The sequence below is a fragment of the Esox lucius genome, chromosome 19, assembly GCF_011004845.1.
Source record: "Esox lucius isolate fEsoLuc1 chromosome 19, fEsoLuc1.pri, whole genome shotgun sequence".
Taxonomy (NCBI): Eukaryota; Metazoa; Chordata; class Actinopteri; order Esociformes; family Esocidae; genus Esox; species Esox lucius.
This window is the reverse complement of record NC_047587.1, coordinates 13,791,234-13,817,086: the sequence shown is the minus strand read 5'-3', so window position 1 is coordinate 13,817,086 and position 25,853 is coordinate 13,791,234. Positions and strand designations below refer to the sequence as shown.

General features: G+C 44.4%; 1 protein-coding gene across 12 annotated transcripts in view; it reads left to right on the top strand.

Moving 5' to 3' along the window:
- The window catches only part of LOC105028896 (pleckstrin homology domain-containing family A member 5), a 140,545-nt gene that overhangs the window by 104,398 nt on the left and 10,294 nt on the right, over positions 1-25,853 (top strand). For 7 of the 12 annotated variants that reach the window (XM_020040346.3, XM_034288076.1, XM_034288079.1 and 4 more), the window contains 16 exons: positions 1,855-1,955; positions 3,204-3,319; positions 8,250-8,622; positions 8,738-8,958; positions 13,930-14,184; positions 14,423-14,681; positions 14,850-14,933; positions 15,902-16,024; positions 17,450-17,503; positions 17,642-17,653; positions 18,360-18,452; positions 22,429-22,491; positions 22,901-22,981; positions 23,225-23,374; positions 23,466-23,567; positions 24,600-24,755. In XM_020040346.3, coding sequence (XP_019895905.3) covers positions 1,855-1,955; positions 3,204-3,319; positions 8,250-8,622; positions 8,738-8,958; positions 13,930-14,184; positions 14,423-14,681; positions 14,850-14,933; positions 15,902-16,024; positions 17,450-17,503; positions 17,642-17,653; positions 18,360-18,452; positions 22,429-22,491; positions 22,901-22,981; positions 23,225-23,374; positions 23,466-23,567; positions 24,600-24,755 — 2,243 coding nt within the window. The other 5 variants (XM_034288077.1, XM_034288086.1, XM_034288084.1 and 2 more) reach the window with 4 other exon arrangements.

The window sequence follows — 25,853 nt, the reverse complement described above, 5'->3', positions numbered from 1 at the left end:
TCCCTTTGGAAAATAGAGCTCTGTGTAGGGAGGGTGATTTTGGACATCTTTAATACTCCAGGGAATTGGTATTCAAATCTGGCCCTCAAAGCCACTTCCACTCCATTTCTCCATTGCAACCCCCTAAACTTAGCCCTCTGTTCTACCTCATCTTTAACTGCACCCACCTGGTGTCCCAGGTCTAAATAAGTCCCGATTAGAGGGTTGACATGAAAAATGGGAGTGGAACTAGCTTCGAAACCTCTTCTCTAGATGCTATGCAGTGTAACTACATAGAGGCCTATAGCCTTGGATTGGCCACTCACTGCGCCAGGTGGCTAGCAGCCAACGCAGAAATACAGCAGGAAATGTAAGTGACAGATTTAATCCCCCCTTTCCCCCATTAGATTAGTGTATTTATAGTCTTATTGCAGTTTTGTGGCTGTAATTAACAGAGAACTGACCTTTTAAAAATCCTCTAAAGTGTGGAGATGATTGCACCTTTCATATTGCATCAAGGATTTCTGTGCATATATTCGTCCCAAATCTAATTTACAGTATCCAGTCCCTGGAATCAGAATTAATAGAATTTGCTAAAATGGGGACGCCTGTTTTATTCATTACATTTCTATTATCTAGCCCTTGTAAAAATAGACAGGACTTGATCTTTGGTTGGCTGGTTTTAATTATGTTGTTGCTGTCATTAGAGCTTGAAATCCCATCTAGTGCACCTAACTGCCTTGTCTTTAGTAGCCCAGCAGCCTTTACGTTGTCTTGGGGAAGAGGCCATCTAAACGCTCTCTGACTGTGTCCATGTGAATTAGTGGGTTTTACATCAGTGGAAAGTGGGAGGGAGAGAAACAGAGAGAGAAGTATGGAGGGCAGAGAAGCCCCCCGCCCCCCTCTCCATAGCAGGTCCTCCCGAGGGGCATGTTGGAATGGGAGGCTCTTGGGAGGTTGTTGTTTAGCGTAGGGAGTTAGCAGAATTATTCAGAGCGTAGACCAGGGCAGCCTGACCAGAACACTGGGTGGGTGCAGTCCTATCAGGAGCTAGACCCTCACCCAGAACACACACATCCACTTCCAGCCAGCTGTGCACAATGGGACTTAGCAGGTTTTCTCTGCGCTGTAGTTTAATCAGTGCCCCCTTCCTCCCAGTAATTTCAATCCCTGGGCTGTGCTGCTCCGTCCACTGTTCATACTGCTGAATGAATGCTAGCTGTGTTGGGGAGAACCGCAACATCCTGTTCTGTACCCAGGCGTTCCTCTCAACAAGACTTACTCTCCTGACCACTGTATGAGACGCCAGCACTGATGTTGGCTTCTGGTGGTCACAGCAACTGTTTCTCCTGTTTGTCCTCTCAGCAATGCACAAGTTGTGTCGTGATGCTTTCTTTTCTTTGAAGAGGGATACGCTGTTAGATGTAGCCGCAGGTCAACTTGATGGTTTGTAGACCCTTAATTATGGAAAACATGTGCACTGTTTACTGAGCCCAGATAATCCCTTAAAAAGAGAGAGAAACCATGTCATACCTTGATCTCATGTCTCACATTGTCTTTTTTTAAACACAATTGAGCAAAACTATTTGTTATTTTAATACAGGATCAGGCTAAGTGTTAGACGAGGGGTTCTGAGCTTGTAATATTCCTATAGTAGGATTTCATGTAGGCCTAAATGAACTACTACTTAATTCACATACAACACATTTAGCACCCCTTCACACATTTCACTCATAGGTAACCATCATCTTACGGTGAATGTGAAGTATAATGTTTTAGGGGGGAAATTTGCTTTCCTGCAGTGGTGTGGACATGTTTAATTAAGGTTCTGCTTTACAGAGGAAATGCATTGTTTTTTCTTATTATTTCCTTCAGATGAGAAAGAGGAGGGAATCCTGGGCAGCATCCTGCTGCCTAGCTTTCATATATCCATGCTGTCTGTTGATGACCACATCAACAGGAAGTATGCCTTTAAGGTCAGTCTAAATGGAAACGAATGAGAGAGAAACAAGAAGGTCAAAATGGCAGTCAGTTGTATAACAACAAAGGAAAATGGAGAACAGCAAGAGTGACAGAGAAGGGAATGACAGGAGTTGTCAAGGACAACCCGGGAAGAAAGTCAGTTAATCACAGCTTCTGCTTCAACCATTGTTATTGAGCTCAGAGTTTAGTCAGGGTCAAAGAGATGGAAAGAAACCCACGTCTGTTTTCACTGGCGTGTGCAGCTACAGCTTCGTTACTAAGTAATGTAGCTGCAGAGACTGAAGCCTTCAGCTCAGATGGTGTCAGTCCAGCCCCAGCCAGTCACGTCTTATTAAATGACATCCCCCTCACTGCCATGGCTTTCCCTGTGGTCGGCTTCCTTCACAAAGCCCCCGAGCTCAGCCTGCCAGGCAGCACAGACACAGACCACCGCTAGTCTGCCACACTGCTAGCTAACCAACCACACTGCTAGCTAACTTTCCATCTCCCCGGAGGTAGGGCAAGAGGAGAGCCGAAGGAGGGTACAAACCATGTCCAGGAGTAAATGGACTTGGCATGACTCCTGTAATTCTGATTCTGAACTCAAAAAGAAATGGAACCGTTAAATACATTCAACTCGTTACGAAATGTTAATGTTAGTCTATTGTAGTGAATCCCACTTAGTCCCAGTTCACCTCAATTTCTCTCAGGTTGTTGCTGTAAATAAGAATGTGTTTTTACTATACTTACCTGGTAAATGAACATACAAAATAAGTTTGTGCAAATGTATGACTTCCTATCCCTTTTCCATTGTTACCAATAAATCCTGAATTTGGATTACGGAGGGAGCGCTTTCTGTTCATCAGAAGCTGGTAAACAGGATATTGGGAAATGATTACTCATGCAGTGCCTTCTATCTCCCTATTGATAATGCCCTGCTGTGAGGAAATCTTGACTGACAAGAACAAACAACAGCAAGTGTTGCATGGTAAGTCTACACCCTTATTGCTAAGCTTATTGCTAAGCTCTAAAACATGCCCATTTCCCAGGCATATACACACTGTTCATTGGTGCTCTGGACTGAAAGCTATACTAATTAAATAGTGCATGAATATATGTCACCATCACAGATAGGGCAGGTGTTCCTCATCCTTACGGACTGTTTACACATAGGTTTAATGAAACAAAGACAAAGATGACCCAACTAACCCTTTGCTTCCCCTCTCTATTGCAGGTAACTCTGTGCCCTTGTCTTGGAGCAGGCCACACATCCCAACATGCGAACATACTACTTCTGCACGGACACAGCCAAAGACATGGAGTCATGGATGAAGGTTATGACGGATGCTGCCCTGGTGCACTCAGAGCCAGCCAAGAGGTCTGTACTTTAAAACAATGAGAAGACTGCAGTGGGTCAGTATTGTCATTTAAAACTGTGAGGAGACTGCAGTGGGTCAGTAGTGTCATTTAAAACAGCAAGGAGACTGCAGTGGGTCAGTAGTGTCATTTAAAACAGTGATGAGACTGCAGTGGGTCAGTAGTGTCATTTAAATCAACGAGGATACTGCAGTGGGTCAGTAGTGTCATTTAAAACAGTGAGGAGATTGCAGTGGGTCAGTAGTGTCATTTAAAACAGTGATGAGACTGCAGTGGGTCAGTAGTGTCATTTAAATCAGCGAGGATACTGCAGTGGGTCAGTAGTGTCATTTAAAACAGTGAGGAGATTGCAGTGGGTCAGTAGTGTCATTTAAAACAGTGAGGAGATTGCAGTGGGTCAGTAGTGTCATTTAAAACCGTGAGGCGACTGCAGTGGGGTATACATATTCTTACATTGATTTTAGTTGTTGTGGACCAAAAACTTACAAGTACCGATTATTTATGGTGCAATACAGCTAAGTTTAAATACCAAAGATTTAAATAGACCATGCAGTGCTGAAATGGAGGAGTGCGTTATGCTGAAGTGAGTCGTTTGAATGGATTGTTAAGCCTTCTCTGGGTAATCTGCTGGAGGTAATAGGCACTTTAAAATTAACATTTAGAAATTTGTCCCAGATCTCAAAAATTCCATCTGTGTTTGGGCCTCTGGTTCTTTCTTTAAGAATTGTCTTCACATTTCAACTCATTTACCATATGCTGGTTTTCAACATATTTGCTGGCCAATAAAAAGAGGAAAAGTGACTACCATTTTTATTAGCACTGCATATATTCACTAGAATTCCTACCATATTTATATTAATGGTTCAAAAGGTCACCTGTCTACAAAATCTGTTTTAGTTTAATAAGAGACCTCTCTAACCTGCACAATGTCTCCTTTGACTATAAACTATTTTTATATTAAAACAAACACTGGGTATAAGTAAGTGAATACACAAATATGGATTTCTTTTTAATGCATTCTAAATGTACTTCCATGAATGTTTAGAGATATGTCCATACCGTCATTGTCTGTGGGTGTCTGGCTGGGGGATTTCCCGTGGGTGGAAGGATCTAGCACCAAAACATAATCTGGAGGTGAGGGGATAGCAAAACAAACAACTGTCAAAATGGTTTAGGTTTACAAGTGTTGTTAGGGTTAGTATTAGGGTTAGGTTTAATAGTGGGGTTAGGTTTCTAAGTGAGTTAGGGTTTGGTTTAGGGTTAGGTTTATTAGTGGGTTAGGTTTAGGGTTAGGTTAGATTTATAAGTGGGTTAGGTTTCTAAGTGGCGTCAGGGATAGGTTTATAAGTGGGGTTAGGCTAAGGTTTTCATTTACTGTTAGGTTTTACATTTTAATGTTGTACGAGGTTCCAATGGGGATAGTGCAACATGAAGTTGTGTGCCTTTCATGCGTCGTCTGGAGTGATTTACAAAGAAATGCCTGGCATCCTGCCATGACAATACAAGCTGGGCGTGTGTGTTTTGCATACCTGGCAGATCCTGTTGGTGACCTAAATGTTTTAAATGTTGTTGTAACAATAGTGTTGCGTTTCAGCATAAAGACACATTGGCTGAATGAACAGGTGACATTGCACTGCTGCCAAAATGCCCTCTAGCTTATTAGAGCTTCACATAGAAACCATGTTTCTCTTACTAGAATGAAACAACACCATATGAATGAAGCATAAAGGGACATATCACCCTTAGGTGATTTCTGTTATGTCTGAGATATTTCTACAATAACATGTTTGAACCGGGGTTGGTTAACTAAGAAGTTTTAAAGAGACAGTTGGAGCTGAATATTCTCAGTGCATCAGCTCCTTCCTGCTGATAATCTGTTGAAAAACATTAAAGAATTAAACAATATATCTACTAATCAAATTTGGATCATGACAGATTTATCAGGACCAAGACAGCGAATAAGTAATAACTTAATTCTATGGCTGTGAGAATTAAATAACTAATTATTTTGGCCAGGTTTAGAATCTAGAGTAACTACTGAGATCGGTGTCATGCAAACTTGACTATGAAACGCATACTTTTTTCTGATATTGCTACTGTAGTTAGAACGGCTAGTTAACTACAATTATTGAAGGAAGCAGTACTGGTCTGTTAAACAATGCTTGATAGATTTGGATCTGTCTGCCTAACGATGCCAGATAGATTGGGATCTGTGGAATAGGTACAGCTGCCTAGGTAGTCCAGTGGTCTAAGCAGCTGTGACTGCTACTACTCTTCCTCTATTGGTCACCACTTTTTCCAGTCCAATAAACCATGAAATGCCAGAGTAAACAAAACCTTTGGAAGACCTTTAAACCCTCTCAAAAAAGAACCACCCTAATATCCGATGGAGCCCCGGCCATCTAGCAGCTAGATTATGCTCCTGATCAGCCTGCCAGTCTATCAGAGGTGCTTTATGCATCAGAGACAGGGCTGGCGAAGGCCATGCAGACAGAGGTGCTTAATGATCAGAGACAGGGCTTGCAAAGGCCATGCAGACAGAGGTGCTTAATGATCAGAGACAGGGCTGGCAAAGGCCATGCAGACAGGTGCTTAATGCATCAGAGACAGGGCTGGCGAAGGCCATGCAGACATAGGTGCTTAATGCATCAGAGACAGGGTTGGCAAAAGCCATGCAGACCGAGGTGCTTAATGCATCAGAGACAGGCCTGGCCAGACCATGCAGACAGAGGTGCTTAATGCATCAGAGACAGGGTTGGCCAGACCATGCAGACCGAGGTGCTTAATGCATCAGAGACAGGCCTGGCCAGACCATGCAGACAGAGGTGCTTAATGCATCAGAGACAGGCCTGGCCAGACCATGCAGACCGAGGTGCTTAATGCATCAGAGACAGGGTTGGCCAGACCATGCAGACCGAGGTGCTTAATGCATCAGAGACAGGCCTGGCCAGACCATGCAGACAGAGGTGCTTAATGCATCAGAGACAGGCCTGGCCAGACCATGCAGACCGAGGTGCTTAATGCATCAGAGACAGGCCTGGCCAGACCATGCAGACCGAGGTGCTTAATGCATCAGAGACAGGCCTGGCCAGACCATGCAGACAGAGGTGCTTAATGCATCAGAGACAGGCCTGGCCAGACCATGCAGACCGAGGTGCTTAATGCATCAGAGACAGGCCTGGCCAGACCATGCAGACCGAGGTGCTTAATGCATCAGAGACAGGCCTGGCCAGACCATGCAGACAGAGGTGCTTAATGCATCAGAGACAGGCCTGGCCAGACCATGCAGACATACAGGTTTTATAAGCCTCTTTTACAGTCCTGGAGCGGAGAGTGACAGACAGATGGACACAGGCCTGGAAAACACATCATGTGCGGCTGGCTACTGAGATTAATCGCCCATGGCCCGTGAGTGGAAAATGGGAAGGCTGTGCTTTTTTGTCTCTTTCACTTTTCCCCTCTTTGCCGCTGTCTCCATGGCTCACACTGATATTCCCATACAAGTCCTCCCGGCGGGGTTGCCGCTGTCGACGTGAAAATGAGCTCATCCAAGGCCAAATACCAATGGTGTCCATTACCAGAAGGGAGTCATACCACCGCCAACCTGCTCAACACATCTACTGTGTATATGTGACTCCTGAGAGATCAGCGAGGGGTGGCCAGCACGTTTAAGCTGCTCTTTCAAAACCTGTCGGCCTGGACTGGAGTCAGCCAGGCAGAACCTATAGTTTATTGTGTTTCTCTGGGTCTGCTCCTCTCAGCGCCAGGCTGGCTCCTGCAAAATGTGTTGTTGCCCCCCTCGGGATCACTTTGCCTCTTGTCTCGGAGCTGCTGCCTCAATACTTTCTGTCATAGAGACTTGGTTTTATATTCGGTTATAAATATTTCAAATACAGCCAGGGTCAATTTAAACCAGCCCTGAGTCTGAGATGGTCACTGGTCCATTCTGTTTTGGTGTTTTATTTGAACCCGTGGTTATGAGTTGCTGCTTTCATCCTGAGAGGTCATTACTATTGTTACCCTTCTGTGTACAATTCTATATTATGACTGGAAAAACGACTTAATAAAGGCATCTGTGAAAACACTATGGTTGGTATGTTTCTCTGTTCTTCTGTAAGCCTAGTCTTTCCCTGTCAATCGTTATTGGAACTGAATGTGCAGTGTTGCTCTCTGCCTCTTTCTCTCTCTCAATTTAAATTCACTTTGAGGGCAATATATTTACATTTATTTGTTTACTTTGTCAATGACAGTTTAAAATGTAAAAGCAACATAAACAAAATAAAATGAACAAATCAACTATGTTCAAAAGTACACATTACAAAAGATTTAAAAGGAGTAGGCATTTTGAAAAGGCAGTTTGGCAGTTTTGTTATATCATAGGCCATTTCCGGTACAGTGATGTATACATTTGCAAATAGTTGAGTTAGAATGATAAGGGAAAATAAATATAGACATGAGTACTTATTATGTTCACAATATTGTTTGTGCTGGTTTCCCTTTCATAATTGCAACGGGTCACAAATGTTATTGTGTTTGCATATTGCATTATTTTGCCTAACATAGATGGGAGTATATCATTGTTTGATTTGATTTCAAATTCTTTGTGGGTTTTTATGATCTCAGGCAAAAATGGGACTGATGTGTTCATTGGTTTGGCTGGAGGTTAGGAAGTGTCTCTCCTGTCTCATGTGCCTGGTGTTTTTGTTGAACATGTCTTTTTTGTATCTTGTATCGCTGACTTCGCTCCCTTGTTATTTTCTCTCACCCCTCCTGTCTCTCACTCTTTCTTTTCTTTCACTCATCTACCCGTATCTCTCTTCTTTTCCTCTCTTCTCTTTTGTCTCTCCTCTTCTCTCTCTTCCTTTTCCTGTCCTGTTCCTTTCTCTCCTCCCCCTCTCCGTTCTTCTGCCTTCTCCACCTCGTCTTTCCAGCAGGTTGCTCAAAGTTGATCAGTGTGGACCTCAGGAGGTCACTAACCACGTTATCCAAAACCACCAACATGTTCTGACCCGTCCAGAGATCCAGAACAACGAGCGAAACCGTGCCGAGGCCAACCGTGAACTGGAACCCACTCACACTGTTACCGCTGTCACTATGGTAACCACTGCTACTGAGGAGGACAGGAAACAGCGCGAGGCGGAGCGCTACGGATTCCAAAAAGAAGGAGCGGAGAGGGAACGGCCTCTCACTAAGATCAACAGCATCAAGCTACAGCCGGATCAGACTGCTGACGCCGCTGCTAATATCAGAGATGGATCCCCACAACAGGCAGATACCCCGGATGGGCCTTACAGGCCTCCACAGGTCAACAAGACAAATACATTAATCACAAACTGATCACTGCATTAACTCATGTAGTTTGTTAAACACATTTCAGAGAGCTCATTCTTAAAACCCAACTTTGATACTTGACCTCCAGGTAAACGGAGCAGGGGGGGAAAGTCCCGGGGAGATGATGGCCCACCCTCAGCCTCACCGGACCCCCTCCGTCCAGGGCAGCATAACCCCCACTACCCCTACCAACCAGTACCCCCATCAGGAGCCGGAGGTCAGGACCCTGACCAGGACCAACTCCATGCAACAGCTGGAACAGTGGGTTCGCACACAGAGAGTACGTAACCAGGACGACGACACGCGCAGGTGGGTGTTTATGTGGGGACAAGTTGTGTTGTGTTGTGTGGGGATGGGCTTTGTTATGTGGGGACAAGCTGTCTTATGTGGGGATAGGCTGTCTTATGTAGAGACAGGCTGTCTTATGTGGGGATAGGCTGTCTTATGTGGGGATAGGCTGTCTTATGTGGGGATAGGCTGTCTTATGTGGGGATAGGCTGTCTTATGTGGGGATAGGCTGTCTTATGTGGGGATAGGCTGTCTTATGTGGGGATAGGCTGTCTTATGTGGGGATAGGCTGTCTTATGTGGGGATAGGCTGTCTTATGTGGGGATAGGCTGTCTTATGTGGGGATAGGCTGTCTTATGTGGGGATAGGCTGTCTTATGTGGGGACTGGCCGTCTTATGTGGGGACTGGCCGTCTTATGTAGGGACTGGCCGTCTTATGTAGGGACTGGCCGTCTTATGTAGGGACTGGCCGTCTTATGTAGGGACTGGCCGTCTTGTGTGCAGATAGGCTGTCTTATGTATGGACTGGCTGTCTTATGTGAGGAAAGGCTGTCTTGTGTGGGGATAGGCTGTACCTGTTGGGCTTGATCTGGACATTTGAAATTGTGGAGTATTTATTCTTTACTTGGAAAGGAACATAACATTTGAGACTGCATATATTGGAAAATACTACAGTTATCCATGAATTAAAAAAGAAACGTTTGTGGTACCACTGGAAACAGATCATAGAGAATTGTTCTTTCTTTTTTGTTTGCATTGCCAAATGACACTGTTAGCTGTCCAAAACCATTATTGAATGTTGTGTAGATTTCTGTTTGGCTTGTAAAAAACATTTTTGATGGTGTGGGAGTTGTCTGCTTGGGCTTTCACTTCTCACAGTAGAGAGACCTCCCTCTAGGGTCATGGGTCAGGTGTTATACGTCACTGGTAAACAGGTAGTAAGTTGGCTGCCAAGCATGGAGATGCACATAGTTTTTACCCTTAATCATGGACACCAGCTTCAAGACCATCTGTAAATAACAATCTGTAAATAATATTTACTTTCTTATATAAGCAAGTTTTGACATTTTACAACTAGTTGAGGTGTTTTGTACACCAATTATTAGTGGAGAGTTTGACAATGTCAGAAAAGCGTTCTAAGGTTAGCTTGCAAGTTAGCCAGTTATAGCGCCTAGATATTAGTGATGGCCATTTGAAGCTTCATTTGCGTTGTTTTAGCAGCAGGATATTATGCTGGCAGCACTCCGATTTTCTTTATCACAATAAAAGCCATCATTGAAATGTATAATGCAATATAGTTAACAATCTAGTCTTTGAAAAATAACAGACCAGAATAACATTGGAATGGACATTAAATGTACAGACTAGATTTATATTACTATATTACCATGTATATTTCAATGATGCCTTTTATTTTGAAAAATAGCAATGCTAGCATAATATCTTGCTGCTAGAAGAATAGTAATGAAGCCTCGAATGGCTATCACAACTAGATATACAAGGATGCTGTTAACCACTGCAACAAAGTTAGATCTTACAGCAAAACATGTTGCTGTTGGTAAAACTGGACCAATGACATTACAAAGCTAACTATGGTTAATAAATAGCTGCTAGCTGATCATTTGGCACTTTAAAGCTAGCTACTGTTAATAAGTAGCTGCTAGCTGATCTTATGATATTTCAAAGCTGGTTATGTTTGATAAATAGTTGCTAGCTGATCTTATGGCATTTCAAAGCTAGCTGCTGTTGATCAGTAGCTGTTAGCGGGTCCTATGGCATTTCAAAGCTAGCTGCTCTTGATCAGTAGCTGTTAGCTGATCTTATGATATTTCATGAAGCTGGCTGTTGTTGCCATTATGCCTGCCCTGTAGTAACGTTATGGTAGTCTCCTGTGTCAGCTTTTGCTATGCACAGGTGATATAAAGTAGCATTGCGGAGATACTTATCTACAGACTGATTTGTAACAACAGTTATTCCAATCTTAGGGGCATCATGTCTGGACCATTATGCCAAACAAAACAACAAGCAAGCTGTATCGGACAGTGTAGATTTAGCTAGCTAGTCTAGCTTAATAACTAGCCAAGCTCAGTAGTTAACATTTTTGGTAGTTAACATTACTAGGAAGGGTTTGTTTACTAATTTAAGTGGCACAAAAATCTTGCCAGGAGCAAGATATGGTTCACAATCAAGTATTTAAATTGCTAATATATCTTTTTTTTTCAAGATCGGATGTGAGCTTGACTGCCATCTTTGAGTGACCAGAGTTGAGCCCAATGGCTCAGTGGTTGAGCAAGACTGCTTGGTCCTAAAGATGACGGCCCCAAAATCAAACCTTTAGCCTAGATCAGTCAGCCAATAACCAGCTCCACCACAGAACATTAACTAGAATCTGTCGTGTTTCTTCATTTAATGCCAATGGCCAATTGGAACTTTGTCAGAGGAGGAGGGGACTGTCTGCTGTTGCTGTCTGCTATTGGGGTTAATGTTTAAATTTGTTTTAACAGCGGTGCCCCACTGGCACCCCTGATTCAATTAGTCAAAGCCTTAATGTTTAGTATATAATTGAATGGGGAATTAAGGTTAAAACTAAATTTGAAGAGGTCCAAGGAGAGGTTTGGTGAACACTTGGCTAATGGAATACAAGCTCTAGCACGTCTCTTTTTTCTGTCTGCTCTGGCCAGCACAAGGCCTCTGTGTTTCCATTACTTTGATTTCTATCCAGTAACTGACTGATCCAGAAGACGTAGCATTGATACCAAATATATTCAATGAGATTCTGCTGTGGCCAGAGTCCAGTAGTTGCAGTGATTGTTGTCTGTTGTTCTCAAATTTAAATCTGGACCTTGAAACAGCCAGTTCCAGTGCTCTTTTTCATTCATCACCTCAGGGACATACTGGATAGATATAGAGGTTGGTACAATTATGTGTCAGGTAGAACAGAAAACCAACAGTCTGCAAACCTCGTAGGATAAAGGTTGAATACCTCTGTTTGGGTATTTTTCTCTGAGGAATGTAAGGGAATTTATTAATGGAGTATTCTTCTAGACTGCACAGGGAGAGAGAGTGAACTTTTCTTGCCCCGCTGTTAGAAATGCTTATTCACGCCACAAACCCCACCCTCAGCATGAGGTAGGTGTGTCTGTTGTGAAGCCAGTCAGCAGGGGTCCTGTTTCACTCATCTTTAGCTAGCTTCCATGCCGAGCACCGTTCATCCAGCCCCAGTATAAAGCTTTGAATAAGCTTCTCATTTCTTCCAGAACACTGCAGTTAAAGGTTGAAAATGCTTGAAGCAATGCTTGTTGGACATGCTAGCCATTTCATGAAGTCAATATGTATTATTTATTCCACTTGTTTCATTATTTTAATATCTAGTTTTCTAAAAACAAAATGTCACACGGGCTCACAATTATTTCATTGCTTACTAATTTATTTCCTTATAAATCAGCTGGCAGTAGCACTTCCCCCAAATTCACTGAGTATTAGCTTGATCATGCTGTGGTCATCACTATCTGTTTGGATTACAGTGTTGTGTGATATCTGTATCCAGAGCCAAATGCAATAGAACTAAAACATTCTGAATTATTCAAGTAACTGCCCAATCTAAATGGGCATCTACCGTTTAAAAAGCATCTACTCTGTTAAATCCTAACAGAAGTCATCCTATACTTCTACTCTAACATTCCAATACAGATCTTCTGCAATTTACCATACTCAATTACAGTAGTTTGGAAAGATTTATGAAAATACACTGGACAGTTACTCTAATGGTAATGCAGTGATCTGGAAACACTGGGCAGTTACTTTATTGGTAATGCAGTGATCTGGAAACACTGTGCAGTTACTTCAATGGTAATGCAGTGACCTGGAAAAACTGGACAATTTCTTTTAGCTAAATGGATGTAACAGCAGAGCTGCAGAGTTGAACAAAGACAGAGTGGAGAGAGAGAGAGAGAGAGAATGTGCAGGAAGTGAATGTCTCATCTTATTAGGAACCAACCTGAATAAAAATACAAAAAGAAATGCATGGCGAGGGACTGTATGACCTATACGGTCCAATCAGAAAAGTACATGTTCATTTTTGTTTGGGGGGGAGGGTTCAAATCTTTCTGATCCAGAACTCACCCCTGGGTAATTTGAGGCAGGAGTCTTAGTGCAGACCCATCCAGCCAACTCCCTCTTTGTCATGTGGTGAACTAAAGGCCATGGCCTCGTTTCTCCCTCCCATTACCACGGACACACAACTACTTGACTCCTCCTCCTTGTTCTGGCCAGCTCCACTCAGGATGCTTGTCATCACCTCTCCTCCATGCCTCACCCTTCACACGCCTCTCACACTATCAGCACGTCAGCTCCTGTTGAAACTCTTGTAAATGCAAGGCTGGTCTCTCTCTCCCTTTCCCTCTCCTTTTTACTAGCTGTCTTTCTTCGTCATGTCAACACAGCAGACGTATTGTTGTTTTGACCAGTCACTGAGGTATTTCAGCGCTCATCAATGTTCCATATTTTTAATGCTCCTGTATGACCTGTGGTGAAATACCTATCTCTAGTCTGGTCATACATTTGGCAGGAGGTTAGGAAGTGTCAGCTTGGGTTGTACCTCATTTGGTGGGCATGGTGATGGGTGTGGCAATGACATTTCTCTGTCAGGGATGTTGGGTGTTTTTCTGTATGTGGGGAAAGGCTGTGTTAACAGTTAAATCAACTGTGTATAATGATATTCACCATGAGTTGTTAGAGACGTGACTCATTTGGTATATATTCCCCTCTTCATTGTCCATCAGCAAAATGTCCTAACCGAGGCTGAAGTGCTTCTCATCTCCGTGGTGTAACTCTATGAAACGTTGGATTATATTTCATTAAGGTCTGGTAACACCGGACAGTTACTTTTACTTCAAAGGTCATTGTAGACACCCGGGTCCAAATGTTCGGGGCCAGTCATGCATGTGAATGTTTCCCGTTGTAACGGTGTTTCCGGTTCTTGTTTCTTCTCAGTGTCATGTCTTACCAGACACTCCCTAGGAACATGCACAGCCACCGGGCCCCTTCCGCCATGCCTCAGTACGTGGACCACAGCTACCGTACCTTACCCAGGAACAGCATGGCCCGGCCGGACAGCATCTGCAGCATGTCCCCGTCCATGTACGACCAGGCCCTGGGGTTCCCAGGGGCGGACAAGAGGCGCTCTATGAGGGACGACACCATGTGGCAGCTGTATGAGTGGCAGCAGAGGCAGGCCTTCTCCCCCAGGTAGGAACTACGATCATAGAAAGGGCTCCTCTTCACCTCACTGTTGTGGGACGGGAGGGCCGGTGACTGTAGTGTAGCTGGATGGATGAGAGGAAAATGGGGTTGAGCATCCAGTCTGTAATTCTGTTACGCTTTGTTTTGTTCTTCATGAGGCGACTTCTCAGAATGGTGGATGTATTAAAGCACCCGAGCCCAGGTCCCATGAATTTAGACAAAGTCTCATTGGTCTCGCCCCCAGCCCCAGGCCATTGTCGTCGACGCCCTACGGCACCCTGCCCAGCCCCAAGACCATGATCAACCTGTCAGAGCAGCAGGCTCATGGCCACCACTCCATCCCCCCCTCGCCGTCCCACGGTTCCCTCTCCATGTACGGGGGCTACTCGCCCCTCCGCTCCGCCTACAACCACAGCTCCAGCAGGTCGGAGGTGGCCTCGCCCGTCTATAGAGGGGACGTTCCAGTAGACAGGAGACACAGCAGGATGCCACACGGCAATAAGGCAAGTCCGGCCTGTGCCCTCCAGCACCGGGACTGGCCCTGCCAGACACTTCTCTATGACCGCCTGGACTGTTAGTGGTCTCAGTGCTCACATTAGGATGTTGCACTTGTTGTATTTGATTAAAAATGTCATGTCTGTCTGTCTTTGCCCCGCCTGTTTACTCTCCAGTATGCCTACCAGCCTGACAGGAGGTCAATGCCAGCTGGGATTCCTGTCCAGACCATCACTGCCCAGTCTCTGCAGGGCAAAACGGTCAGTTCACTTGGCTCTCTCGCCCTCTCCTCACATCTCCCTCTCCACTCTGCTGTATGCTGTAGCTCAGTATAAACTTGTTAGTTTCGGTCCTGAATGCTGATTGGCTAAAAGCTGTGGTATCTTAGAAAGTATACCTTGGGTGTGGCAAACACTGACTCTTTACTGTTATAATAACATTGGTGTACTGTTCTATGACAATAAAGTTGAATCTAATCTTATGTCTAATGTGTCACGGCTGAAGCAAAACACACCCCCGTTGTGCTTACGAACCACACCCCCGGGCCCTATTGCTTCAGTTTTCTTTTTTGTAACGTTTGTGTGTAATGGGATACACAAGGCAAACCGGGCATTGGAAGTCTCAACAGCTTGACTGTACCATCCTGTAACATCTTTTCATAGCTGAATAATACAGTTCTTCCCCATTCTGGACTAACAGCGGTGCTTCCAAGGAAGGGTATTTCTGATAATCACTCTCAACACTCTCTGTTTCTCCTCGTCCCTATTACAAAGTAGAGGACATTGTCACCAAGCGCCAGATTTAGACAGGACTTAGATCCATGATCCAAGGGGTTTGAAGGTGTTCACTTCAGTCGCAGAACATCCAGAAAGACGCCCTGTGTTTCACAGCCTACAAAGCAATAGCAGGCTTTCAGTCATTTGTTTACCCCAAGCGATGTCTCATTGTGGGTTAATGTTGATGCTTGGTGATCTGATTGGGGTACAGACACCCACACACCTTTTCCTCTTCTAACCCATGTCCTGACCTGTCCTTTTTCATGTTCCCCTGTTCCTCGACTAACCCATGTCCTGACCTGTCCTTCCTGTTCCCCTTTTCCTGCTGCCTTCCTCCTGACTCCATGCCCTGATCTCCTGTATTTCCTCTGCTCCTCCTTTGACCTGTGATCTTGGCCTGGTCCTGAATCCGGTTCTTCTGTACTCCTCGGTCCCGGGGTGTCCCCCAGCAGCCCGAGGAGCTGACCCTGCTGTTGATCAAACTGCGTCGCCAGCAGGCAGACCTCAACAGCGTCCGGGAGCACACAGTAGCACAGCTCATGCAGCTAAGCCTGGAGGGTGGCCCCAACCCACAGGTCAGGCCCCCCGGAGGCTGCCGTCATAGTGTTGTCTCGCCACGCCCCACGCTGTCTTCCCTCGGAGTCACTCACATCATTGGGCCGTCATATCTGTACTTCGTTCTGTTTTGTTCAAGGATCAACCCTTGAATCATTCTGAAATAGTATGTCGCTGGAACACAGCAGGTCAACTACAGCCTAGGGAGTGAAATGGAGGATTGTTTTGGTGTGTTCGACAGTTATTCGACAGGGCTGGTGTGACTGAGACAGACACTGTAGTGAAGCGTCCTACTTGGGAGAAGCCGTTGACAGATGTCGGCTGGAAATTAGAAAGGCCAACTTAGTGGGAAGTGGAACAGCTAAGGAGACTTAGCTTGGTGGGGTATGCAATCAAAGCACATTCAGGATTTTGGGGCTTTGAAGTCGTATGACATGAGGTGTAATGTAGGTCACCACAGACTGGGCTTTATGACTGAAATAGGTGCCTGGTGCAGGGATTTTAAGTTGCCAATTTCCTTTAAAGTGCAGGTAGTTACACATTAGACAGTTTCAGGTGCCACAACTCCTTTCAGGTGAGTGCCAGCTCAATCAAGCACTTCCTCAACAAATAGGGTATAAACAGAGGGAGTACAAAATGAAAGTACCCTGCTTTGTTCATGAGTTTAGGGAAGTTTCTAGTTAGGTGCTCAATGACCAGGTAAAGGGACGAATCAGTGATAAATAAAAAGGAAGAGTGGAAAATGAATCAGTTAATATCATTGTTTAGTTCTGAACTCCCTTCGCCTGGTCATTTACGTCTTAACTAGGAGCATCCGTAAACTGGTGAACATTATCATATTTTCATAGATAATGTTCGCGGTTTGTACAGTTACACTGCATGAGTAAAACCTTATGTGCATTACAAAGCAGGGCAGGAAACCCTGACCTGCTTTAGAAAGTGCAGCTGCAGGTCACAAAGCACTTTCTTGTTGCGATGGTATGACATTGATTTTCTCCACATACCCCTGATAGCATTCACGCTGTGTTGTTCTGTGTAGCGTGACACGCTCATGACACAGACCCATTATGGAGGCTAGAGCACAGTCACTTTGATGTGACACGTTGGTGGTGTTTCCTCTGTGACCCTCCTGGTGGCCTGCTTTCTAGGGACATTCAGTTATTCTTGGTCTGTTTTAGTGCCTAGTAATTCTTACCTTTGCACTGATTCATCCATTCTCATCTCAACGGCAGCATTTTGACCTGATGATAATGTCTAGAATCATCATTGTTTTTCTTCCTCCGTGCCTGTGCCTGTTTCACCAGTTTTTTTCTGTTGGTGTCTGATTCTCTCACAGTCTGACTGTCTGTTTCACTGTCTCTTCTAATGGTTTGCTCTACTTTGACTTGCTCTCTCTGATTTCTCTCTCTGTCTTTTTGTCTGTCTGCACTGCTGATGGACTGTAGAGTGACATTCTGTCCCATCACCTCCAGAGGAACCTCATGTATCTGGATGGCCAGGTGGGGTGGCACTAACACATGGCCCTGGTTTCTCTATGGGATTGATATGGCTACCACATTTCTCACTTGCTCTGTCTGTGTTCTTGTGGGTGTTTTCTGCCTGTCTAAATGTTCTTGTTTTTCCTTGCTGCGTTCAAGATGTCCTCTCATGTAGGTTACCTTCTGACAAGTCTGAATGCACTGTGAACTCCTACAATGTGTGTGTGTGTGGCATTTCAACTGATCTGTGTGTGTTTTGCGTGCTTGTATCTACATAATGCAAAATGCGTGAGTGGGCGCGCACGGATGTGAGAGTCTACAGCTAAATCCCAAATGAACCACTTTCCCTTGGCCCTCCATTCACTCATAGAAGAGCTTCTCTGGCACTTGCACAAGGGTTTGAAAGCTGGGGGAGTAAAAACGCTACTAACGGCTAATTAGACATCTGAAAGTGGGATCCCATTAGGAACCGTGTTATTACTGAGCTTGCATTTTTCTGGACTTGACATGTGTTAACGATTACATTTCTCCCAAATAAGTGTTTAACTGTTACCTTGGTATACATTTAGGAAAACACACGTACAAATTTAGCTCATTTGAGTCTCATGCTCATTTTAATATTTGAAAATAAATGTTACAATGTCCCCAAGTTGATTGATTTATCGGCAAGGTCTGGACGGGAAAGGTCTATGTCGTCAGCCAAACGTGACAATGGAGGGCCCTCCAAGCAATCTGGTGGGGGTGAGGGGCTGGTTTGAGATTCACGGTCGGAGCGAAAGGTGGAGCCACCGACATGACTGAGCGCGTTGTCTCTCTGCTGTGAACTGACGGTGGCCATGTTGCTCCCCCTCCTCTGTCCTTCACCCTGATCCACTAGATGAAGGAAAATGAGCCTTTAATCGCCATGATACATAAGCTGATAGAGAACACGGCGCCCCGGCCTCTGCTCCTCCGGCGTCACCACGTAACAGTAAGGTCTTTGGCGGCCAGCACCGCCGGCCAGAGCCGCTTCCTTCAATCTCCATCCACTCCAGTTGTTTTGTTTTTTGTTTGGCCCATCTTTGCTCCTGCAAATGCTACCGGTGTTGAAGTCCTCCATGGCATCTCGATGTCCCCATGTGTTTTCTGTTAACTGTGGTACTGCTCATTCATAAGGCTTTAAGGTCTCCCCATCTTGTGGAACCTGGAAGACCTGCCACTGTGGGTGTGGCTTGTAAACACCATAGGACAATGTGGGCTGTATGTTTCACTGTCTGAATAACAACTCCTCCACTGTTCACTCTGTGTGTTTGTTTGTGTGCATGTCTGTGTGTTTGTGTGCGTGTGTGTGTGTGCGTGCGTGCTGCAGCGTATATTTATATTCTCTCATTCTGCAGTCTTCAAAAAAACCTGACTGGGAAGTCTTGTATCAGCTGTTAGTAAGTAGGGAAGTTGTGTCTAGACTTAATACATAGGGAAGTTGTGTCTAGACTTAATACATAGGGAAGTTGTGTCTAGACTTAATACATAGGGAAGTTGTGTCTAGACTTAATACATAGGGAAGTTGTGTCTAGACTTAATACATAGGGAAGTTGTGTCTAGACTTAATACATAGGGAAGTTGTGTCCAGACTTAATACATAGGGAAGTTGTGTCTAGACTTAATACATAGGGAAGTTGTGTCTAGACTTAATACATAGGGAAGTTGTGTCTAGACTTAATACATAGGGAAGTTGTGTCTAGACTTAATATATAGGGAAGTTATGTCTAGACGTAATATATAGGGAAGTTGTGTCCAGACTTAATGTGTAGGGAAGTTGTGTCCAGACTTAATATATAGGGAAGTTGTGTCCAGACTTAATATATAGGGAAGTTGTGTCCAGACTTAATATATAGGGAAGTTGTGTCCAGACTTAATATATAGGGAAGTTGTGTCCAGACTTAATATGTAGGGAAGTTGTGTCCAGACTTAATATATAGGGAAGTTGTGTCCAGACTTAATATGCAGGGAAGTTGTGTCCAGACTTAATATGCAGGGAAGTTGTGTCCAGACTTAATATGCAGGGAAGTTGTGTCCAGACTTAATATGCAGGGAAGTTGTGTCCAGACTTAATGTGTAGGGAAGTTGTGTCTAGACTTAATATATAGGGAAGTTGTGTCTAGACTTAATATATAGGGAAGTTGTGTCCAGATTTAATATGCAGGGAAGTTGTGTCCAGACTTAATATATAGGGAAGATGTGTCCAGACTTAATATATAGGGAAGATGTGTCCAGACTTAATATACAGGGAAGTTGTGTCCAGACTTAATATGCAGGGAAGTTGTGTCCAGACTTAATATATAGGGAAGTTGTGTCCAGACTTAATATATAGGGAAGTTGTGTCTAGACTTAATATGTAGGGAAGTTGTGTCCAGACTTAATATGTAGGGAAGTTGTGTCCAGACTTAATATATAGGGAAGTTGTGTTTAGACTTAATAGGTATGGACGTTGTGTCTAGACTTAATATGTAGGGAAGTTGTGTCTAGACTTAATATGTAGGGAAGTTGTGTCTAGACTTAATAGCTAGGGAAGTTGTGTCTAGACTTAATAGCTAGGGAAGTTGTGTCTTGACTTAATATATAGTGAAGTAGTGTCTAGACTTAATATATAGGGAAGTAGTGTCTAGACTTAATGTGTAAGGAAGTTGTGTCTAGACTTAATATGCAGGGAAGTTGTGTCCAGACTTAATATATAGAGAAGTTGTGTCCAGACCTAATATGTAGGGAAGTTGTGTCCAGACTTAATATGTAGGGAAGTTGTGTCTAGACTTAATATTTAGGGAAGTTGTGTCTAGACATAATAGGTAGGGACGTTGTCTTTACACTATTAACAAGATATTTATTTACCCACTTAAGGGACCTTGTGTAACTTATTGTTGTGCGATTATTGACCCTGCTGAAAGATGCAAAATGTGGCAGAGTGTTGTGTTGCTTAGGGGACTGTAATTGGTGTGACACTGGTGTGTTGCTTAGGGACTGTAATTGGAGTGACACAGTGGTGTGTTGCCATTTGCTATCGACCAACAGCACTGTGTGTCTACAGTCAGGGAAAATGTTGCAGTTTATAATGTGAATCCTCATCTCACCGTAATTCTGTTTTAATGGTATTAACTTAGATTACTCTGGCTGACCTAAGTTGGTCATTTAATCTCCCCATGCCTGCTTCCTTCCCCGTCTAAGGTCCGTTTTCCTTTGTTTCCATGCTTTCCAAACTAAGACGGAGGAGCATTATGTGTTTGCCTGAGAGGCTGTTGGTTCCTGTTTGCCAATTGTGTGAAGGTGCGACATGACATCGCTTTTCTGCCACTTTTGTGAACACCACAGAAGGTGTAAAAGTGCTGCTGTCTCTTCAGGCTCACAGTTGTGTCATCTGCACCGTCCCCATCCGACTGTCAGAGAGACGCCCCCACACTTAGCCTCCCAGAATGTCTGCATGCTTCGTGTGGAATGTCAGCAACATTCCATGTGAACCACATGCTTTCTCAGAAAACTGTTGTGCGTGTGCACGAGATGAGAGAAATTCACTGTTTGCCTGGGCTGATGTCAGCGTTTTCTGTTTTCTTCTAAAATATGGAATGGAATCCAATCCAATGCAGTTAAACAGGTTTTGAATTTGTCCGAGGTAGTGCAGTAAAACCAACTGTCAGTACATTGCATTATGGGTTGGGAAGTAGATGGGTTACTATTATGACTAATTAGCAGTGGCACACCTCTTAATCTCTTTCCACAGACTTCTTCTCTTGTTATTAAAGCCAATCTCTTGGTTTAATTTATATTATTTCTCCGTTTGTACTTTTTCTTTAAGTATGTGAAAAATGTACGTTCATTTAAACCATTCCTGTGTATAAATTCTAAATAAATAAATGTTTGTTAGCATTGCTTTTTACAGTGTTTCCCCTATAATTATTTTCAGTTGCCTTGGCAATGGTGGTAGAATTCAGGCCATGACTGGATGTCTGAACTGTCCACTGGCTGAGTTAGCAACATCCTTAGGTTGCCTGCAGAGACAGACAAACGGGGGCCGTGATTTATGTAGGGAAAAGCTGTTATTATATCTGTGCTTGGCTTCCTGTTCGAAGCCCAGTGGTTTACGTGTCATTTGGGACATGTTTCTGTTTAACCAGCAAACCGTGGTGTCTGAACAACATATATTAGACATACACAACCATCCTGCCACCTTACTATGGTAATGGCCCAAACTGGAATATTCCTACGCTCCACAAGCCTGATTATGTAGTCAAGGAGGAGGAGGCCTGGAACAGAACCTGGGAGCACCCCTCGTTATTTTAGATTACTGATACAGTACATTCCCATTCATTCTGTAAGAATATAATTAATGCATGTCATGTTAACATGTAAGTAGGTACATTTATCCATATTCATTACTTTATGCGAAATAAAGTGGCATGGCAGCCTTTTAGCATTGTTGTCTTTTAAATTAAGTAATAAACCTTAAAAGCATGCTGGCTGGAAGACAACAGAACCACAGGATGTTCTTGGCATAGCCCTGATACTGTAGTTTAGCAAGCTTATACATGCCTTCCCCTGACAGTGGCCTCCTTAACCAAGCTATTCTTCTGTAGATGACAGATCCCCCTGGATGTTGAAATATCACAGGAGCACCATCAGCAACCAAACAGACAGGCTGTTTAGACTAGCGGCTAGCTTTTATTGACTTTGTTGTTTCCTTCTCTGCATAACTGATTCATTGAAGGGTGTAGAGCACAAGAGGTTCACTGACATACCAATTTTTCAGCTTCATTTATTTACGGACACGCTCCCTTTTATTGAGTATGATTCTTTAATTCCCCTCTTCCTTCTCCTGATGGGACAGTTGTATCTAGTGTTGAAGCTGCATTAGATCTGATTCTGCTCTTAAGTTTTTGTAGTGTCTTTCTGTCCATCTAACAGTCGGTCCTCCTCCACAGATGAGCTCCGAGGACTACAGGGATCATGCTTATGTGTGCAGGCCGGAGGAGGTCGACATCGATGTAAGTACTTCACAACTAGCATTCATTTAACCGTAACCCCCGTATTTCTTGGGTTGTGGTTAAATGTTAACATACCTACTATACAGGTCTATGTACAGCACCTTTATAGATTTACCACTGTACCTTCTATACAGGTCTATGTACAGCACCTTTATAGATTTACCACTGTACCTTCTATACAGGTCTATGTACAGCACCTTTATAGATTTACCACTGTACCTTCTATACAGGTCTATGTACAGCACCTTTATAGATTTACCACTGTACCTTCAATACAGGTCTATGTACAGCACCTTTATAGATTTACCACTGTACCTTCTATACAGGTCTATGTACAGCACCTTTATAGATTTACCACTGTACCTTCTATACAGGTCTATGTACATGATTTACGATTCTGTTTCTCCAGGCCAAGCTGAGCAGGTTGTGTGAGCAGGACAAGGTTGTGAGGACACAGGAAAGCAAGCTCCAGCAGCTACACAGAGAGAAGGTAATGGATCTGTCTGCAGTACTACTCCCTGCTGACCCTTACGTCTCCCTGACCCAAACCCGGCCCGGAGATGGATCAGCTCACTGAGGCCAGCAGCTTTAGCCTGCTGTCTTTAAGCCTTCAGTGAGGAAACTGCACGCAACAGAAACATCCTTTATTTAATCGAGTGTTTCCTTTGTTTAGGTTAGTTAGCCTTCTGTTCTGTAGACACTGTCTTCACCTCCTCTCCCTGTTTGCCTGCAGCACACCCTGGAGACGGCTCTTCTGTCGGCCAGTCAGGAGATCGAGCTGAGTGCTGATAACCCTGCAGCCGTGCGCAGTGTGGTCCAGCAGAGAGATGTGCTGCAGAACGGACTGCTCAGCACCTGCAGGGAGCTATCCAGAGTCATCACTGTGAGTTCGACACACACACACACACAAAGACCAGTCACCACAGTGGAGAGCTGCTTGTGTGTGTGAGCCTTAACTGTCTTCCTGACTTCAGGAGTTGGAACGGTCGTTGAGGGAGTACGAGCGGATGGAGGGAGAGGTCTCATTGGCCAAGAACAGCCTGCTAGAGCAGCTCGAGGCCCTAGGGAGCCCTCAGGTAATCAATAACCGCCACCGCCGTGTCGTAGTCGGTTTCAGTGGAGCCCGTAGACACAGTCCAACCCCATTCCGGGAGAGTAGAAGTGAAGAATGTACCATAACATTTCCCCACAGCTTACGTAAAATGTCGCCAACGGAGCTGTCTGATTGGTTCCTTTCGTATAGCTCAAAGGGTCACAGTGTTTTCAAGTAGGGCCATTACATGTGCTGTGAAACATAGATCAGTTCACGGCCCATGTGAGGCGGTCAGAATTGGGTTGGATTAGGGCTGTTGACAGCAGCACACTGCATCCCTTATGTTTATTCTGTCTGATTCAGATAATTAGCCAGCTGATGAACTGACTCCAGTTGATGAAGTTCCAAATGGGGTTGGATCTTAAACCACTGTGAACTTGAGTTGGAGAGCGCTGTTGTAGATGAAGAGGTGGGATCCGGCCACTGAGCCCTGGGGAATGCCCTGTAACTTAGTGGTGAAGCCATTGAGAGACATTAATACCACGTTAGGCAGGTAGAATCAGATCCATACCTTCCTCTAGTGTTTTACTCTGACCCTACAATGTCCAGAGCTCTTTTACAATTTTTTGTTTTAATGTAATGCACCCATCTGGTTGGCCAGGAGATCATTTAGAGGGAAGCATGGAAAAAAAGGTCCAAAGTTGAATTAAGGGCTATAGTTTCTACTCCCTCTCAATTTCTCCCCCATCCACCCATCCATTTTAGCTGATAGAGGTGTTATAACATCAGGGGAAATAACGCTGTCTGGCAGCCTGGTGATTGATCACCAAAGTGGGAGATACACAGCTTTTAATTACATCTAAGGGACCGGTGGTCTCGCTCTGTATTGCTCTCTCCTGCGCTCTCACATTTCCTGTCTCGCTTTTCCCTCACTGCTTCTTGACAACTCATCTTTTATGCCTGTCACACACACACACGCGGACACACACACACGCAGACACACACCATGAGCAGGAGGTGTCTCATTATCTCATTTCATTCCTCCCTGTGTCCTCCTCTTCACACCCGTGTTCAGACGGAGCCCCCCAGCCAGCAGCACGTCCACATCCAGAAGGAGCTGTGGAGGATCCAGGATGTGATGGAGGCCCTCAGTGTCAACAAGGCCCAGAGGCAAGCGGACACACAGGGCTACTATGGCTCCACGCCCATCTCCAACAAATACAAGACCGAGGTGAGGAGACCAAATAATACGCCGGATGTTATTTTTCCCATCGGATACGTGTAATTACAGTGTCTGGATGGCGAAGGGCTCTAATCGGCAGAGGTTTGCTTCAGTTCTGCTTGTATTCAGATGCACGATGACTGATAATGTTTCCATCCAAATTGGATGTTAGTGGGATCAAGCTCTGCTCAGCAGCCGTAGGTTGGGTTTCCTCTCAAGAGAGTTACGTCAAGACGTTTTCTGCTGTGTTACTGGATGTTGTCTGTGTGTCAGGGTCAGTGAACTGGTTCCTGGATGCTGAACTCTGACCCTCTGTTACATGCCTGGTTAATAACATGAATCCAAAGTCCATCCCAACCTTACAGGATGCCACTGCAAGCAGGCAGGACCAGAGAGGATGGACTGGGCATGTCACTTCTGCTGCCTCTGTGTGGCTTCTGTCTGTCTGTCTGTATGTGTGTGTGTATATATGTATGTGTGAGCATGTTTTACTTACCTTTTGGTGACTAAAGGTCTGCAGAAGGTCAGTAAAAGGTGTAAAATTGACCATGTGGGGACATCCACTAAGATTAGGTTTAGGGTGAAACGTCCAATTATGATTAGGAATTAGGGTAGGGTCTTTGTGTGTGTGTGAGACATCTTTGTGTGTGTGCGAGACGTCTTTGTGTGTGTGTGAGACGTCTTTGTGTGTGTGTGAGACGTCTTTGTGTGTGTGTGAGACGTCTTTGTGTGTGTGTGAGACGTCTTTGTGTGTGTGTGAGACGTCTTTGTGTGTGTGAGACGTCTTTGTGTGTGTGAGACGTCTTTGTGTGTGTGTGTGTGATGTCTGTGTGTGTGTGAGACGTCTTTGTGTGTGTGTGTGTGTGTGTGTGTGTGACGTCTGTGTGTGTGTGAGACGTCTTTGTGTGTGTGTGAGACATCTTTTTGTGTGTGTGTGTCGTCTGTGTGTGTATTTAAATGTGTGTACCATTTAGTGATATTACTGACCACTGCCTGTTTTAATCGCTCTTTCTCTTGTAATCATACAGCAAGTATATGAGGATTAAATAACCTACATAATAAACAGGCTTCTGTAAGGCCGCCCGTCAGACCTCCTGGATAAATCTG